General features: G+C 42.2%; 1 protein-coding gene across 1 annotated transcript in view; it reads left to right on the top strand.

Annotated features, from left to right (window-relative positions):
- The window catches only part of PRDM15 (PR/SET domain 15), a 42,416-nt gene extending 32,622 nt beyond the window's left edge, over positions 1-9,794 (top strand). Inside the window, exons 18-25 of the mRNA XM_069872328.1 lie at positions 62-141; positions 752-871; positions 1,585-1,716; positions 2,217-2,300; positions 2,497-2,672; positions 3,857-3,937; positions 4,752-4,967; positions 5,479-9,794. Of these exons, the coding sequence (XP_069728429.1) occupies positions 62-141; positions 752-871; positions 1,585-1,716; positions 2,217-2,300; positions 2,497-2,672; positions 3,857-3,937; positions 4,752-4,967; positions 5,479-5,958 (1,369 nt within the window). The 3' untranslated portion in view covers positions 5,959-9,794. The remainder of the gene's footprint in view (positions 1-61; positions 142-751; positions 872-1,584; positions 1,717-2,216; positions 2,301-2,496; positions 2,673-3,856; positions 3,938-4,751; positions 4,968-5,478) is intronic.
- The last annotated feature ends 7,939 nt before the right edge of the window (positions 9,795-17,733 follow it).

Here is a 17,733-nt window from a genome sequence, read left to right as displayed (position 1 = left end):
TGCCTGAAAACCACCTCTGTCTTGTGAAAAGAATGTCAGCTTTTGGTCTCCTTGGTTTCAGATACATCCATCCATGTGAAATCTGTGGAAGGATTTTTAACAGTATAGGAAATCTGGAAAGACATAAGCTTATACACACAGGTAAAAATGTTGTGTTTCTTTATTATTATCAATATTAAAAAGAAATTTCTGTTGTCAGTGCCTGCTTTATTTTTTTCAGGAGAATATGAATTATGGGTTTTTACTGTAAGTTATGATAAGATAAATGTTATATTTATGATTTTAGGGTAGGCTGGTTTTCTAAAGCAGATAGCAGTAATGAAGATATTTGGTCTAGGCACACAGTACAGATTCCTAGTTAATGTGATGCAGGATTCACCTGCTAAAAATCCTAATTCTGAATTGTGTTCTTCCCCAAATTCTTATCCATGCCACCTTCTCACCATTACACAGGCTGAAAACTGCTATTGCGAAATCATTTTTAACAGCTCATTATTATTTCATGCTATTCAGTATTTTACTACCTCAGGCTTTGTCTTTTTTTTTTTTTTTCAGCTATCACATAAAAAAGCCAGCTTTTCTCTCTCTCTCCAAAGTCTTCTAATTTAATTTGGACTACCGTATGCATGAAAGATGTGGTTGACAACTCAGGTGGATTGTTGCCCTCTCCAGTTTAGTCAATTTTTAGGAGATGCACATTTTTCATTAACATCTTTTTTTGTTCATGTTGTCTTTTAAATTTATTTTCAAGGTGTAAAAAGTCATGCTTGTGAGCAATGTGGCAAATCATTTGCTAGAAAAGACATGTTAAAAGAACATATGCGAGTCCATGATAATATCCGAGAATACTTGTGTGCAGAATGTGGCAAAGGTATGTCTGATGCCTCGTTTTCCATTAACTGTGATGCTGAATAGCAGGTGAATATCTGAATTAAAACTACTTCCATTCTTGGAATATTGGGAAGGTTCTCCGAGTGCTGTAAATCCTGCATTGTTAGAAGGAGAAACTGTGTTAATCAGGAGCCTCATGGATACATGAACTACCCCTAATTTTATACAATATAGTTTCATAGTCTGTAAAACAAAACTGATTTCAGTAAATGTTGCTTCTGCCAGATTGAGGAGTGCTTCCAATGCGTTTCCAGCACAAAAGTAAATACAAGTCAGTTTTTTCATTCTAGGCTGTTTTAAGGCTTAAGAAATAGAGTAATGTCTCTCTCTAAGAAGCCTTAATGGTCAAAGTTGCTTTAGCTTTTTCAATTGTTTACATTACAACTTGAACAAATCTGAATTGGTGTTTTAATGGAAGGCAGTAAGTCTGGCATCTGTAATGGTGTTTTGTTTTTGTTTGCCTCTGCTGTTTTGCTTCTTCCTCGGTGGTTACTCAGGTGTTTTCCAGAGCTTTTGCCTGGAATTAAAATAGTAATGATAATGTATGCTTCTACCTAAACAATTAATATATGTTTGTGGGCACACAGCAAATACAATTTTAGAGCTCCTGGCTAAGCAATGTGGTCATCCTGAGATCTCTTCTGAAGGTGAGAGCAGATGACTGACTGTCATACTGTACCTTTTGTCTCACAGGAATGAAGACAAAACATGCACTTCGTCACCACATGAAACTTCACAAAGGGATTAAAGAATATGAGTGCAAGGAATGTCACCGAAAATTTGCACAGAAAGTCAACATGCTGAAGCATTACAAAAGACACACAGGTGAGGACTCTAAAGATGTACAGAAGTTGCACTGGCTGAGTTAAATGCTTCCTGAGAGAATTCTTACTTTGAACAGTCAAAGAGTGTGAGGAACATTGATTTTAAAATATGCATATTCTGTTTTTTGAAAAGTGAGAATTTGTCAGCAAAGACTACCTGTTACATAGTTAAGAAAAGTAGTTTGGTTGGTTTCATTTTTTGCTATTTTAAGAGAGGTGGTTTTGGTCTGGGGTAGTTCTAGAGTGTCAGTTTTGGTTTAAGTTTGGCTTTATGTTCTCATTTTCCAAAACCAAAATTTTACTTCACACGTCTATTCCTCTTGGATTAGTTTTCTGCCAGATATAGTGGTGTGTCTTAGATAAAAATAGCTGGTATAGCTAGGCTTCTTCTACTTATTTCACTGTGATTTATTTTTTTATTTTTCAGTAATATGAGACTCAGAATTGTCCCAGATGCCTTAGGCTGATTTCACTCTGATGCTAAATGTGTTCTTCATGCAGGAATCAAAGATTTCATGTGTGAGCTCTGTGGCAAAACGTTTAGTGAGCGAAATACAATGGAGACTCATAAGTTGATCCATACAGGTAAATCCTCTAAAAAACGGTTCCCAAAGACAATAGCTTAATTTTGTTCCTAGACTTGCTTTAGACTTGCCAATCTTGAACTAATGCTACATATCACGTTACCAGCGTGAAATTGTTCCTCTTGTTGAGATATTGACAATATGATACTCATACCCGGGGTCTCTCGCTAACAGCGTTTCCTTCCATCTGCTGCCAGTAGGAAAACAGTGGACGTGTTCAGTCTGTGATAAGAAGTATGTCACTGATTACATGCTACAGAAGCACATCCAGCTCACTCATGATAAGGTGGAAGCCCAGAGCTGTCAGCTGTGTGGGACAAAGGTTTCTACCAGAGCATCCATGAGTCGACATATGAGACGTAAACATCCAGAGGTGAGCTGGTTTGGTAGATAGATTGTGGGGTGGTTTGGTTGTTTTTTAGCTTCCCCACTCCCCCTCACCAAGGAAGTTTATGGCCTTCATTGAGTCAGAAGGAATTACTCTTCTTTTTTTGATTTTTACTTCTTTTTTCCCTGTGCTTTTGGGGCCAGTTCTAGGCAGTGCCTGTTAAGCATGCACTTAACTGATTAGCCCTTTTCATTATGTTGTATTTCAATAGTAGACATATCTGATAGCCAGTCCCCAAAAATTAAGTTCTTGATTATTTAAATCCCTTTTCCTTTTTTTTTGCCTCAGCTTAAATGTAAATTTTTTTCATGTTTTGTCATCATCCATTAGGAAGTATAACTGGTTTTTTCCCCTTTGTATTCCCCTCTGTTCAGAAGTGATCTGAAAGGAGTGGTGAGTAGACGTAATGTCATCTGCTGATGATACAATATTAGTATTAAAGGTGAACGCTGACTGCAGAGTATCTGGATTAGGGGAATGTTTTGGCTGACCTCAGTGGGGCTTTTTGTGTTCTGAATTTCTGAACAGCTATTGTGTTTCTCCTCAGCATTTCTATTTAGGTTTACTAAGCCTTGTCCATTCCCTTTGAGGCTTTTCTTTTTACTACCAATTTATCATTAGTATTACTTTGCCTTGAACTATCCCTGGTTTTTATCATCGTGACTGGGAAGAAAATTAACAAAAAGCTTTGTTTATTGATTTTTTTTTTCATTGAAAGTGTAGCTAAATATCTGCAATCCAGGGGGCAATTTGTCTCTGTTCTTTGATAAGCTGAGATGTATGATGCAGCTGAAAATAACGGAGTAGGAGACAGTTCATAGGTTTGTAAACAGAAATCTTAGGATATATTTTCAAACAAGTTGTTTTCTACAAAATTCATCACTTCTGAATAAGTTATGTTCTGTCTAGAATATGAAAATAAGCATATTCTTCTATTGTTGCCTTTAGACCTTGCTGGTTTTCAGCAAGAAGGAACAGATTATATGCCATAAGGTTATTAAACAAACAAACAAACAAACCACGGTTAAATCACGACTATCAAATGATACGTGTAAAATATGAGATTACATAATTTTTACTTTGTGACAGGATTTATTAGGGTAACGCTGTACTGTTTGACTGTGCTTGGCACTGCTGCTCTTCACAAGCTGATACTTCTTTGTCAACAGATCCTTTCGGTCAGGATTGGTGATTTAGAGCATCTGCCAGAAACAACTACCATCGATGCCTCCTCAATTGGGATTGTTCAGGTATATTAGCCATTGCAGAATCCTGGTGGCAGCGAGTTTCTAGGGCTACTGGAGGGTGAGGTGGGGATGTCACTTTTTTTGGTACATATAGCTGGGCATAGGCTGATGGCCAAGAAATGTGCTTTTTCTAGAGAGTCAGCCCCAGCTTAATGTGTTTCAGCAGATGCAAGCTGTTGATATCATAGAATCATAGAATCACCAGGTTGGAAAAGACCCATTGGATCATCAAGTCCAACCATTCCTATCAATCACTAAACCATGCCCCTCAGCACCTGTCCACCTGTGCCTTAAGCACCTCCAGGGAAGGTGACTCAACCACCTCCCTGGGCAGCCTCTACCAGTGCCCAGTGACCCTTTCCATGAAAAAATTTTTCATTATGTTCAGCCTGAAGCTCCCCTGGTGGAGCTTGAGGCCATTCCTTCTTGTCCTGTCCCCTGTCACTTGGGAGAAGAGGCCAGGACCCTCCTCTCCACGACTTCCTTTTAGGTAGTTGTAGAGAGCAATGAGGTCTCCCCTCAGCCTCCTCTTCTCCAGGCTAAACAACCCCAGCTCTCTCAGCTGCTCCTCATAAGGCCTGTTCTCCAGCCCCTTCACCAGCTTCATTGCTTTTCTCTGGACGTATTGTAGAACATAGGTGCTGGTAAAATGGAGGTAATAACAGGATGAGGTCTCATTCCCTGAAATCAGGATTTTACTAAAGTTTGTTTCTTCACTTGAGAATTGACAGTGAACCAGCTTCAGGTGATAACCTCTTACTTGGAACTTCACTAATCAAAATGACTTGTTGTTTTGTTTGGAAATGTGTTGCTCCAGCCGGAATTAGCCTTGGAACAGGGAGAATTGCCAGAGGGGAAACAGCAGATGAAAGCTCCTAAACGTGGCCAGAAACGAAAACAAAAGTCAGGTGAGGAGGAAGAGGAAGCTCAAGTGCCTGAGGACCCTGCCTTCAGTGAATACACAGAGAAGGAAAGTGAGTTCACAGGGAATGTTGGAGATGAGACTAATTCAGCTGTACAGAGCATCCAACAGGTGAGCTCCATTAGCAGGCTGATGGGCAGCAGGCATTGCTTAGAGGGATAACCCTTCCTTTTTCCCAACAGCAAACACAAAAATGTAATCAGACCATTTAGAACTAATTTGATAAATTGTGGTAATATGAAGATTAATAGAGACTTTAAAGAAACAAGGAGTTGGACCAGTAAGCTCATCATGTTTATTTTCATTTCCTTTGGTGTTTCCATCTCACTATTTGCCAGATACCACTAAGTGGCTGAAGCTGTGACTAGAAGTGTGAAAGTTAATTCAGGTGCTTGTTTTGAATGTTGCATATGCCTCCCTCCTGTTACCTTCTTACGTCTAGCCTTGAAAGATGTTATATTCTAAGCTTTCTGTGTTCCCTTCTGTGAGTATGACTTCTCTTGCTGGCAGGAGCAAAATTATAAGCCCACCAGCACTCAGGTGATCTCTCTAAGTGCTTGATTGATATTTGGTAGTCAACTGCCAGACACAAAGTTGAGGTTACCTTTCTGTTTTTCCTTAGGTCGTGGTGACCCTTGGTGACCCAAATGTCACAGCCCCGTCCCGTTCTGTCGGGCTGACAAATATCACTGTTGCCCCCATTACGACGGCAGCTGGAACCCAGTTCACCAACCTCCAGCCAGTGGCTGTGGGCCACCTGACTGCACCTGAACGCCAGTTACAGCTGGACAACTCAATTCTCACTGTGACGTTTGACACCGTCAGTGGTTCTGCCATGCTGCACAACCGCCAAAACGACATTCAGATCCAGCCTCAGCCAGAGGCAGCTAATCCTCAGTCTGTGGCCCATTTTATAAACCTGACCACCTTGGTGAACTCCATTGCTCCACTAGGGAACCAGATAACAGAACAGCATCCTCTAACGTGGAGGTCAGTGCCTCAGACTGATGTCTTGCAGCCCCAGGCACAGCCAGCACAACAGCAGTCAGGACAGCAACAGGTTCAAACAGAGCAGCAACAACAACAGATGTATAGCTACTAATTTATACTTTGAAAAGTTTTGAAATGGACAGTACTCAAGAGACAAAAACACACAGACGTTTGAAAAATTTGTAATAGGATTGTTTGCTGGATACCAAACAGATGGGAAAATGTTTATACAATGAAATGTAAGCTAAAATTGGCGTAGCACCCTGCAACACCCTAATCTTGAGATTCTTGTACTGTCTCTAGACCTTGCACTGTCTTGAAAAAATAGGAAGAAAAAGGAAAAAAAAATCTCACTATAAATGTTGCACCCCCTCGCACTGTGTATTTTGTGCAGTACTATTGAGATTTGACGGGAGCATCATAAAACATGTTAACCAAAGCAGGGAAAGCCTAAATATGATGGCATTGATGATTTACAAAACCCTTTCAGCCATACCATGTCACTTCTTTCCAGTCTGGAAGTTACATATGAAGACCTTGTTCACAGTGAGGTGGAATGTACTTGTGGTCAGCTGGTAGAGACTGAAATATAAGGACAAATGGGTCAAACAGTAATTGTCTTTTTATCTTCTTTAGGTGTTGTATCTAACAACATTGGTAAAGTAGGTGGAGGCTGGGGCTTTGGGGTGGGGAGGAGTGTGATGTGGAAGAAAATACACCAATTTCACAAAGCATTTCCACTTTAGTCATGGGGAAAACCCCTGTATACATAACACAGTGTTAGTGGTACTTGAGTCAGGTAGCTGGTCTAATGCTGAAGCAGTTTTTATGATCTTCTAGTCAAGTTTGAATCAAACCAGTTATGAGTTGAAAAAAAGGAATGTGATACAGTTTCATGTGATTTTGTCAAAACTGCTCTTTCAATCTTGCTTTTAGCTAATAGGTCTGAAGAGCAATCAGTCCCCTTTGATCAAATTCAGGATATGGATTTATTTTCAATTAGTCTTCTTTCATCATGTAATAAACATTTGGAAAAGCATTCTTTTTATATATATATACACACATATATATATATAGCCTTTGTACTTTACTGTGTGTTCCTGATGAGTGTTTGTGAAAAAAGAAATCACTGTTATCAATATGATTCATTAATTCTTTCATCCCCATATTGCCCTCTCTGACAGAAATGCTGTATGAATTCTATTCCTTCTGTTTCCAAAACTATTTCCAAAATTCATAGCCACACACAGGATTGTGTAAAATGCAAGAAAAAAGAATGTCTGAAGGCTGTTCTGCCGTGTGGAGGCACTGTGCCCTAGTGTATAATGGGCAAGGTTTGCATGACTGTTGGGGATATAGTGGGTTGGGTCAAATTCATCATTGCTTATAGTACATGTTCATTCCATTCTCCATACATTGATGTGCAGTCTGGACTTTTGCATGTCAAGAACAGTATCTTTCCCACAGGGCAAAAGCAGCTGATATCAAAAAGGAATAAACTTTAAAAAAAAAATATAAAGTAATAGAAGTTGCTGCTTGGAATCCTGAAAGGCAAATCTGTCCTTCCAGATATGGCTGAAGAACAAGGTGCTTTGGGGCAGCAGACTGAGCCACAGAACTGTACTAAAGTTTTTGCTGAGGATAAAGCAGCTGCTGTATTTGACAGTGAAGACAGGTTGATGGTTTTAAAAATCCTGTTTGTGCCTATCGTATTTATAAAAATGCTCTGTATTAGCAAAAATATGAATAGGAATGACTTCAGCTTTGACAGTCGGTATTAACATGGATTACTTGACCCCTAAGGGTTGCCTTATAATTTCTACAGAAAAATTCTTCCAAAGTACAAATGTATAGGTTTTAAAGTTAATCTCCGATTGGTTTCTTGGTGCCATAGCAGTTTCCAGAGGGCTCTGCATAAAGCTTAGTTGCAACAGGACATGTGTAAGGAAGGGGTTTCTGGTGACAGATATTGTGAGTCAGAGGAGCAGAATTACTTTTCTGTAAATATCAACAAACCTATAAAATGTCTCCATGGGGGGGTTCTATATGTGATGGGACAAGGATGCATATCATTGATAGAAAGTATTTTTACTGGTGTGGGAAAGAGAATTTTTCATTCCCTGGCCCCTCCTGTCTTCCTCATGTCCTTTTCACGCAATACCATGAGATCCTGTAATTTTATTAGCCTCCAAGTATCTTGAGAAGTACAGTTTTATGCCCTTTTATCACCTGGATTATTTCACAACTGGCTTGGGCCAGTTAAGTTTCTCCTCAGCTGTCCTGTTTGCAAATGCTTCCCCTTCACAGCAAAACGACTGCTCAAGAAGAAGCCACGTTTTATTTATTAAATATCCTGTTTATGTACTTTTTCCTTCTTTTTTTTTCTCTTTTCTTTCCTTCTTTCTGCTGGGTTTGGTACTTAATACGTAAAGGCAAGTTATCATTTGGCAGAGTACTTTGGAAGGAAAAAAAAAGGAGGGGTAGGGTGAGGGAAAGCAAATGTAAAGGTCCCAGGTCAAGCTGTTATAGTAAGTAAAAGATGGCTAACATCTAAAAAATACATGTGTATAGTACATACACACATGTGAAGTGTTATGGTGCTGCATATAAAGTTTCTAGAAGATCAGGGTTTTGTTTAGACATATGTAAATGGTGATTAAGCTTTTAAGTGGGAAGAAGAGTTATTTTGCCTGAGCTGCAGAGTACATCTGCGCTATGTTAATACTACTGATAATAGCGTTCATGATGCATTGAGTTAACCTGAGTCATTTTAACGTGTAATTGCCTGTTTGATAAGAATTGCACATGGAGGTAACTAACCATTATAAAGACCTCTCTGACTTCACAGAACTTCTTCATCCTAATGTGACCCTCTAATATTCTGTATTCAGGCTGCCTAGCATCCCTCTCTGCTAACTGGCCTGCATAATCCCTTCTAGGCAAGTTAGCATCTTACCTTTCTGGCTGATTTACAAAGGAATGGTCACACAACAAGTGTTTGCGTGTTGGTGGCCACATAGGAAAGAAAAGTCTTTCTTCGGTCTCTCAGTATCCACAAAATCAGAATTATAAAGACCAGGTTGGAAGGGATGTTATAGAAGATCATCTAGTCCAGTCTGTTTTGGGAGAGGGAGCCTAGATTACCTAGTACCCTGTCCAATCCCATCTTCAAAACCTCCAGTGACAGGGACTTTACCACATTCCCTGGGAAGGTTGTTCCAGTGGTTGATTGTTCTAACTGTAAAAATTAGATAGTAGTCTGATACAGGAGGGAAAAAATTAACCACTGGAAGGGCTTTTGACTAGGTCAAGCAATGGAAAGTTCTTTAAAAGCTAATCTTGCTGAATAATCCTTTTGGAAACGATGGTGACTTTCCCTGCAACCATTGCTATGGTTCATCATTGCTCAGCATGACTTTAATATTATTATTGTTATTAACATCCCTGTGAGAACACAGCTGTATCTTGGGTGTGATGGAATATGAAACATTTCAAAACAAGTTATTTTGATTTTGTTCCAAACAAAATTACTTCATTGGAGAAGTTGGAAATATACATACCTTTTCAGACAGAGTTTACCTTGGAGAACTATCGACTGTCAGCTGCCCTCCCAACTAGGCCTTTTTCAGTGAATACCAAAGTTATACTGATGCTGTTTCAAACTGCACAAGAAATTAAACTACATAAGGGACGTGCAATCTAAATTTCCTTGCTGATGTGTTACTAGCCCTTTCAGCTATAGGATGTGAAGGTTATTGTTTTCAGCCATGCGTTGGCGATTCTGCATAACAACTATTCAGTAACAAACTGGAATTACTTTGAGCCAAAGGAGTGATGATGTGTAGTGTTCTGTGTATTGTTATTGTTTATTGCTAAGACTTATTTAATTGAATGCTGTCTGTGGCACATGGGCTCTGAAGTAAAGGAGCATCGAGGTGCAGAACCCTTTCTCTACTGGTGTTGTTCTTTTCTGTTCCTTAAGTAATACACCAAACTTTTTTTTTTCTTCAAATCACATAGGCTTGCTTCAAAAGCAATAAGCTTAATCGTTATGTCACAGAACTTTCTCCATCCCACAATATATAGAAACATGGGATAGCATTCTAAAACATCTATTCTGTAGCTTGTTACTGGGTAACAACATAAAGCAGAGGAGATTGAATCTTTCTTGGCTATCGTCTGTGGTGAGTTCTCTCAGGAAAATGCGCTGTATCAAGTGCTGTTAAGCTCTCTATTCTTTTTAGATGTTGTCATTACAAAAAATGATGCAGAAGTTTACCATTCAGTCTCTTATCAGTCTAACCAGCTATCATTCTGTAACTTTTTATTGTTCCAAAAATTGTTTGAAGTAAACAGCTGAGTAACAGTTGAATTATTTCTAGAACTGAATTTTCTGTCGGTTTGCCAGAGTGAAGAGCTGGTACTCTGCATACGTAAAGATGCCTGAATTTCTTATCTAGAAAACTAGGAAGGGAAAAACATACCATACATGCAAATGACAATCATGTAAAAAATACAGGTGCTACATGAAAATGGATAGCTTTGTTAGTATTGCTTTGTGAATTCTTGCTCAGTAATTCTTGGTGCTATTTAAAGTTATAATGTCACTTTTGGCCTTACATTTTTTATTGATACTGCTGGAAAAGCTTTAACCCTTTGTAATTTTGTCATGCCCTTTCGTGGCAGTTGTGTTTGTCTCATCTGCTGTAAAGGGAGAAGGAAACATATCAGGGGAAGACACTGCTGATCCACATCACCATGCACAGCAAAGCTCTGCTTGAAGTAGGTTTGGAAACAGGCTGTGCAGCCAAGTGACTTGTATCTGTGAGATTAGTTACCCAGGATAGTTTTCACATAAGGGCTTTTGTCATATAGCAAACCCAGTGTCACACCGGCAGCTGGAGAAAGGAAAATGGTATTTCCCTCGTGTTTGTCATCGACTCATCTTAGAGTGATTTTCTTCAGTGCTGAGATGCTTCTATGGTATTTGCACTGTATATGTCAAGCCATTAAATTTTCTTGATTCACGGTGTTGGAACACTGTAAAAAGCCACAGGTACTTCACCATACAGTGTAACCATGGTTGGAAAATATGTTTCTTGCCCTAAAATGATGTGAGAAAGCTGTTCTGGATTTTTTTTTTCCTCTTGTGGGTGCTAAAATGCTGTTCTGTGTGTGTACTGAGGGAGGCATGTGTTCAGAGGAGGGCCACAAGGATGATCCAAGGGCTGGAGCACCCTCCATATGAGGACAGGCTGAGAGAATTGGGCTTGTTCAGCCTGGAGAAGAGAAGACTACAAGGTGGTCTTACAGCGACCTTCCAGTACCTAAAAGGAGCCTATAAGAAAGCTGAAGAGGGACTATTCATAAAGGCTTGTGGTGATAGGACAAGGAGGAATGCGTATAAACTGGAGAGGGGCAGATTTAGACTAGACATTAGGAAGAATTTCTTCACCATGAGAGTGGTGAGACACTGGCACAGGTTGCCAAGGGAAGTTGTGCCTGCCCTATCCCTGGAGGTTTTTAAGGCGGGTTGGATGGGCCCTTGGGTAACCTGATCTAGTGGGACGTCCCTGCCCACGGCAGGGGATTGGAACTAGATGACCTTTAAGGTCCCTTCCAACCCAAACTATTCTATGATTCTGCTGCTTCCCACTACAAAGCGTGCAGTTCAACTCAGACAGGGACTCAGCATAGCGAGTCCTACAGTACAGCTAAGGATGGCTGAAACATTGGATGGCTTTTCTAGGGAGGCCAAGCGCACTATTGCTAAACATAAATTCCCAACAGCTGAGTTGAAAGGAGCAGAGAGGGTGAGAGTTGTCCAGGAGACTTCAGTCTTACCCCTAGAGTCAGGATTTCATCAACGTTTGTCATGTAATGCTGTTGTCGTTCTGCCTTAACCATGAACTATTTTAACCAGTTACAGTGCCTGGTTAGTTGCTAACATTGATGAAAAGTTGGTTATTAATTGCAAAAGCAATTATAATTACCAAGTTTGGGGGTTTATTTCATCTAAAGCAAAGTTTTTAAGTTCTAAAGGAGGACTTGTCCAGACGAGGACCACTAAGATGATCAGAGAGCTGCAGCAGATTTTGTGGGAAGACAGGCTGAGAGTGTTTGTCTTGTTTAACCTGGAGAAGAGGAGGCTCTGAGGAGACGTTATAGCAGCCTTCCAGTACCTGAAGGGGCTACAGGAAAGATAAGGAGGGGCTCTTTATCAGGATGTGCAGTGGTAGGTTGAGAGGTAATAATTTTAAGCTGAAAGAAGGGAGATTTAGATTAGATATTAGGAAGAAATATTTTATTATGGGGGTGTAACAAGTTGTCCAGAGAAGTCATGGATGCCCCGTCCCTGGAGTTGTTCAAGGCCAAGTTGGATGGGGCCTTGTGCCCACCCCACCTTGGTCTGGTGGGAGGTGTTGGAACTGGATGATCTTCATGGTGCCTTCCAACCCAAACCATTCTATGACCATTCTGTGATTCTAACATTTTGGGGGTCTTTTTTTGCTGTCAATTGAGTGCTTTCCTTTATTTTTCTGTTTAGTTAGAGATTTTGATTCTAAAAAGTTTTTAAGGCATTCAGTAAATGTAGCAGAAGGTTAAAAGGCGCCAAAAAGAGTAGTAGTAATGGCAGAATGAGGAGTAAAAATTAGGAGAAACTCGTGGTACTAAGTTTCTACAGATTTCTGCCCTTCTCCTACCCACGTGAGTCAGGTTCTTGCCACAACACTAGCTCAAAGAAGGAGACAGCACATGCCCTGTCTTGTTTGCCAGAACTGCTCCTGTAGGGATTGATGCATTGGGTGCTGTAAATGAGAGCGGATGCCAACCGAGTTCTGCCAGCCTTCCCCTCAAGCCACGTGCTCATTTCGGTATCTCTGCCCAACACAGCTGGCTGTTTTCACAGAGCTCACAGCAACACGAGCACCTCTGAGACTTGTACCTCTTACCTGTGGTGAACGACATCAAGAAATGGATTCAAAATGAATTAGGGAGAAAGAAGGATCTGAGAAGCAATGAAATACTTTGGAAGTGCAGTTAAAAACAAACAAACAAACAAAAAAGCAAAGCTGGGGGAACATGTAGTTAATGTGCTGTACCAAACTGTATGGTAAGTTGTGGTGGATACAGTGTTTATAACTAAGTATTAGTGATTATTGCATTTAGGTGCTTTTTTTTGCTAACAGGACCTATATTCTGTTAGTTGTATAGGGGAATGTGTTAGAGTGTGTTCAGTTTATTAAATCCAAATGTAAAACACGCTCAATGTGTTATATGCAGCAACACGCTAAAAACAAAGGATAAGATGTTCAGATGATAAGTGAATGAAGCAGATCCGCATTTCATCACTTTTGGGAACAGTGAAAGCAAAGTTGTGGGCAGTGTTTTCTCAGGAGTGACTGTCCTTTCTCACGCACCGAACCAGCCTCCTCTGCTGTGTATGTGATACCTGCATGCAGGTTGGACACAGCGAGGGGGTGACACTGTAATAAAGAGGAGTGATATACAATAAAGAAAAACCAAACAAAAAAGAAAAATCATATCAGCACTTTAAAGGAAAGGGTGGGGAAGCTCCAACCCTAGTTCTTTGCTGTGCCAGGGAGAAGGAGATAAAAAAGAATGTCTCTCTGTTACACTGGCTGTGCTGCAGGTAGGTAAAAAAAAAACCACCATAAACCTGTATGTGTGAGCTTCCCTTGCCTTCTCTCCCCACCCAAGCCTGTGTTAAGACCCTAGTCTGAGCTTTCAAAGGAGCAGCACTTTTGACTGATACACAGGTGGCACCTGTGCCCAGGGTCCCAGGTTACTTTATAGAATTCAGAACTGCTTTTCAAGCTAAAGAGGTACAGAGGTTGGGAGATTTTCAGCAGGATCAGATTCTTTTGAGCGGAAGGGATGTGCGTCTTAAAACGTAAAGAATAGTTGCTTTATTGGCCTCCCGTGAAGTCCATACTGACGCAAACAGAAGATTTTTGCTGAAGAGGCAGTGGAATCAGTGACAAAGCACTGTTTCTAAAGATGCAAAAGAGCTTAGATTGCATAATCAAAGTGAAAAATGAGAAACTTTGTCCTGAAGGCAAATACACCTACTTCTCATTCACCCTCCTCCCTTTTCCACTGTGTTTTTTTCCCATGAAATACATGCAAATCCCAACACGCACTAAGTTTTCCTCCAGGCATGGTATACTTCTGTGGTTATTGAAGTAGAAAAGTGGGTTGAATAGAGATATGAAGTGTTCCTGGCAGAAAAGTCTTGGAAAAGAGTGCTCTACTTGCTACTGTTGTTTTAAAGTAATCCAGGCACCCTGAGCACATGTCTAGTCAGCAAAGGGATAGCTGTCATTTGAATTATACAGCATACACATTTCCCACTTGATTTACTCTGTCTTCTCACAGTGTAGCCCATATTTCTTAGTCTACCTACTTAAAAAATGTCTACAAATTAAGTGTAAGTATTTTATCAGTGAAGAGTGGATTAAGAAGTAATTCAAGCAGAGCAAGAACTTGTAACCAAGGCTCGTAAGAAATCACAAATTCTGGTTGCACAGAACACTTAGCAGAGTCTGTGAGCAGTAACTGAATATGTGTGGTCTTCTACACTTGGTTACAAAGGTCTGTTTGGAGTCTTCTCTCAGCCTTTCTTCACAGGGGAGGTGTTCTATCCCTCTGATCATTTTGGTGGCCTTCCTTTGGACCTGCTCCAATAGGTCCATGTGTTTCCTGGGGATTCCAGAGCTGGACACAGTACCTCAGTTGTGGTCTCACCAGAGCAGAGTAAGGGGACAGAATCCCCTCCCTCGACCTGCTGGCCACGCTTCTTTTGATGCAGCCCAGGGTAGGGTTGGCCTTCTGGGCTGCAGGCGCACATTGTCAGCTCATGTCCAGCTTCTCATCCATCAAGTCCTTCTCCACAGGGCTGCTCTCAACCTCTTCACCCCCAGCCTGTATCAACACTGAGGGTTGCACTGACCAAGGTACAGGATGTTGCACTTCACATTGTTGAATCCTGTACTGTTCAGTTCTGGGCCCCTCGCTACAAAAAGGGTGTTGAGGCTCTGGAGTGAGTCCAGAGAAGAGCAACGAAGCTGGGGAAGGGGCTGGAGAACAAGGTCTTACAAGGAGCAGCTGAGGGAGCTAGGGTTGTTTAGCTCGAGAAGAGGAGACTGAGGGGAGATCTTATTGTTCTCTACAACTACCTGGAAAGAGGTTGTAGAGAGGTGGGCGTTGGTCTCTTCTTCCAAGTGACAGGGGACAAGACAAGAGGGAATGGCCTCAAGCTCCACCAGGGGAGGTTCAGACTGGACATTAGGAAAAAATTCTTCACAGAAAGGGTCATGGGGCACTGGCAGAGGCTGCCCAGGGAGGTGGTTGAGTCACCTTACCTGGAGGTGTTTAAAAGACGGGTAGACAAGGTGCTCAGGGACATGGTTTAGTGGCAGATAGGAATGGTCGGACTCAATAATCCAAGAGGTCTTTTCCAACCTGGTGATCCTCTGATTCTGTGATTCACAAGCTCACTTCTCCAGCCTGCCGAGGCCCCTCTGGATGGCATCACCCACACCCCTCAGCTAAAGAGGGAGAGTTTGAAAGCAGGGAACTGAGCCTCTGGTGGTGTGTGCACATATACGGGTGTAAAGATGGATACGTGGGGCTTTAACACCACGGGGCAATGGGAGGGGAGCCTCAGGGGGGCAAAGCCGCATCGCACAAGGGGGGCAGAGAGAGGGGGGAATGAGGGGGGCTGAGGTGTGGGTAGGGGAGGAAGGGGGGAGGAGGAGGCGGGGTGCAGAGACAGTGGGGTGGGTGCTGGGGGTGGCAAAAGGGGGGCGGAGGAGTGGGGCGAGTTTGTGGGGGGCTGCGGTGGGGTGTAGAGATATTGAGGCAGGAGCTGTGGGTGGCTGAAGGGGGGGTGTGGAGGTGTGGGGGGCAGTGGGCAGCGGCGACGCGGTGTAGAGATTGTGGGGGAGTTTGTGGGTGCTCCAGAGGGGAGCAGAGGGAGTGGGGGGGTTGGGTTGTGAGGGGCTGAGATTGGGGGGTGGAGATAGTGGGGGAAGGTGCTGTGTGTGGCTGAGGCGGGTGCAGAGGAAGGGGAGCGTGGGTGTCTGAGGGGGTGTAGAGGTGGCAGGGGGTGTGGGGGTGGCTGAGGTGGGATGCACGGTCACGGGGAGGTTGGACGGCTGAGGGGATCTAGAGGCAGCGGGTGAGGGGCTGTGCGTGGCTAAGATGGGGCGTAGAGGGGGTGGGGAGGGTTTGGGGGTGGCTGTGGTGGGGGCAGAGCCAGCAGGGAGGTTGGGCAGCTGAGGGGGTGTAGAGGCAGCAGGTAAAGCCCTGTGGGCAGCTATAATGGGGTGAAGAAGTGGTGGAGAAGGTTTTTGGGTGGCCGCGGTGGGGGCAGAGGTACCAGGGGGGCTGTGGGCAGCTGAGTTGGGGTGTAGATCTATTGGGGCAGGTGCTATGGGTGGCTGAGATGGGGTGTAGAGGCAGTGGGGGGCTGTGTGTTGCTGGGGGGGAGGGAATGGTGAAGGTGCTGAGGGTCTGTGTCATTAGGATGGGAAAATTTCAAAGTCGCTCTCGGAGTTTTCCCTCGGCTCATTTTTGCCTCTAGTCTAGTCTGCTTGTTAGGATATTGTGTTTACCAGCATTGGTCAATTATAATAATTATAACTTGAAATATTTTTCTCCTGTAGAATTAATACTGTGTCTGGAACAACTTTATTGAAGTGCTCGACAATGGATTATTTAATGTGCAGCATAAAGAGTATTCTCTTCCCTTTCAGGCTGTGTTTTTGGTTGCCAGCATTTCCTACTTCAGGTCTGTAAGATGTGGCATTCGTGAAAAAAGAGGTTTGCTTGTAGTAGTTTAGATTTAACTGTTACAATGTGAGAAAAGCCCCATTTGCAATCTAAGACCATCAGTTCTCTCAGAAGCTTTCTAGTAATTAACTTACTGATGAGGGAATGCTTCCAAATCAGTATTTTCAGTAGTGGGAAGTACAAAGATACCGCCAATTATGTTGACAGTGTCTGCTCAACATCATTGAGTTAGCATACTGATTCCTACATGTTTTTCCACTAGCATGCCATTTTTTTTTTAAACTCAATATTATGTCAGTGCCTGACTTTTTTTTTTTAATCAACAGAATCACTAAGAGCATCAGGGAAGACACAGACTTCTGTACTGATGCTGTAGGCTATTGGACAGAGCTTGTCTCCCAGATCTTTGTGTTTGATGAGAAAGAAACTCCTCCCAGCTGCTTGTTGCCATCCTCCTTCCAAAGTCTGCTGCTGACTGAGATCCATCAGCTGATCTGCTTGGAGGCTATTTAAATTCTTAAAACTAATCCAGATTTCTGGGAATAATGCAGGTTAGGGAGTGGTCCTCTGAGCAGCTGAACTGGCAGATCTTTGAAGCTGGTAACACAGGGAAGAGTAGGGGGGGTAGAAAACCACTGAAAATAAGCCAGTAGTTTTTAATAAAGTTTGCTACTGTTATACCTATTCAGAGTCATGAGGAAAAAGTTGAACTATTCCTCCTTAGTTTATATTCATGTTGCTTCCTTTGTACTGACACAAATATACATCCAGTTGAGCAGAAACCTGATTTTAGCCATCTGCCTATCATCCCCCCCACAAGCTAGCTTTCAGTTGCATCAGTTTTCTTATCAGTTTAGTGACTGGCTGTGCCAAGTCCAGAGGTGGATCTTGGGAAGGGGAAAAAAGGGATGAAAAGAACCAGCCCTGTTCAGTGGGAGCCCACACGAACGTCACGCTAAAGCGACTGTGGAATTTCACCCGTGGTAATGGTTTCTTTGGCTTTCTATGTGGAACCTCAGCAGATGTTTGGGATGGTGATCATTGGATTCTTGCTGTATGGTCATAATGA

Source organism: Phaenicophaeus curvirostris, chromosome 1 (assembly GCF_032191515.1).
Source record: "Phaenicophaeus curvirostris isolate KB17595 chromosome 1, BPBGC_Pcur_1.0, whole genome shotgun sequence".
Classification (NCBI taxonomy): Eukaryota; Metazoa; Chordata; class Aves; order Cuculiformes; family Cuculidae; genus Phaenicophaeus; species Phaenicophaeus curvirostris.
The sequence above is the reverse complement of the archived record's forward strand: the minus strand, read 5'-3'. Positions and strand labels throughout refer to the sequence as shown.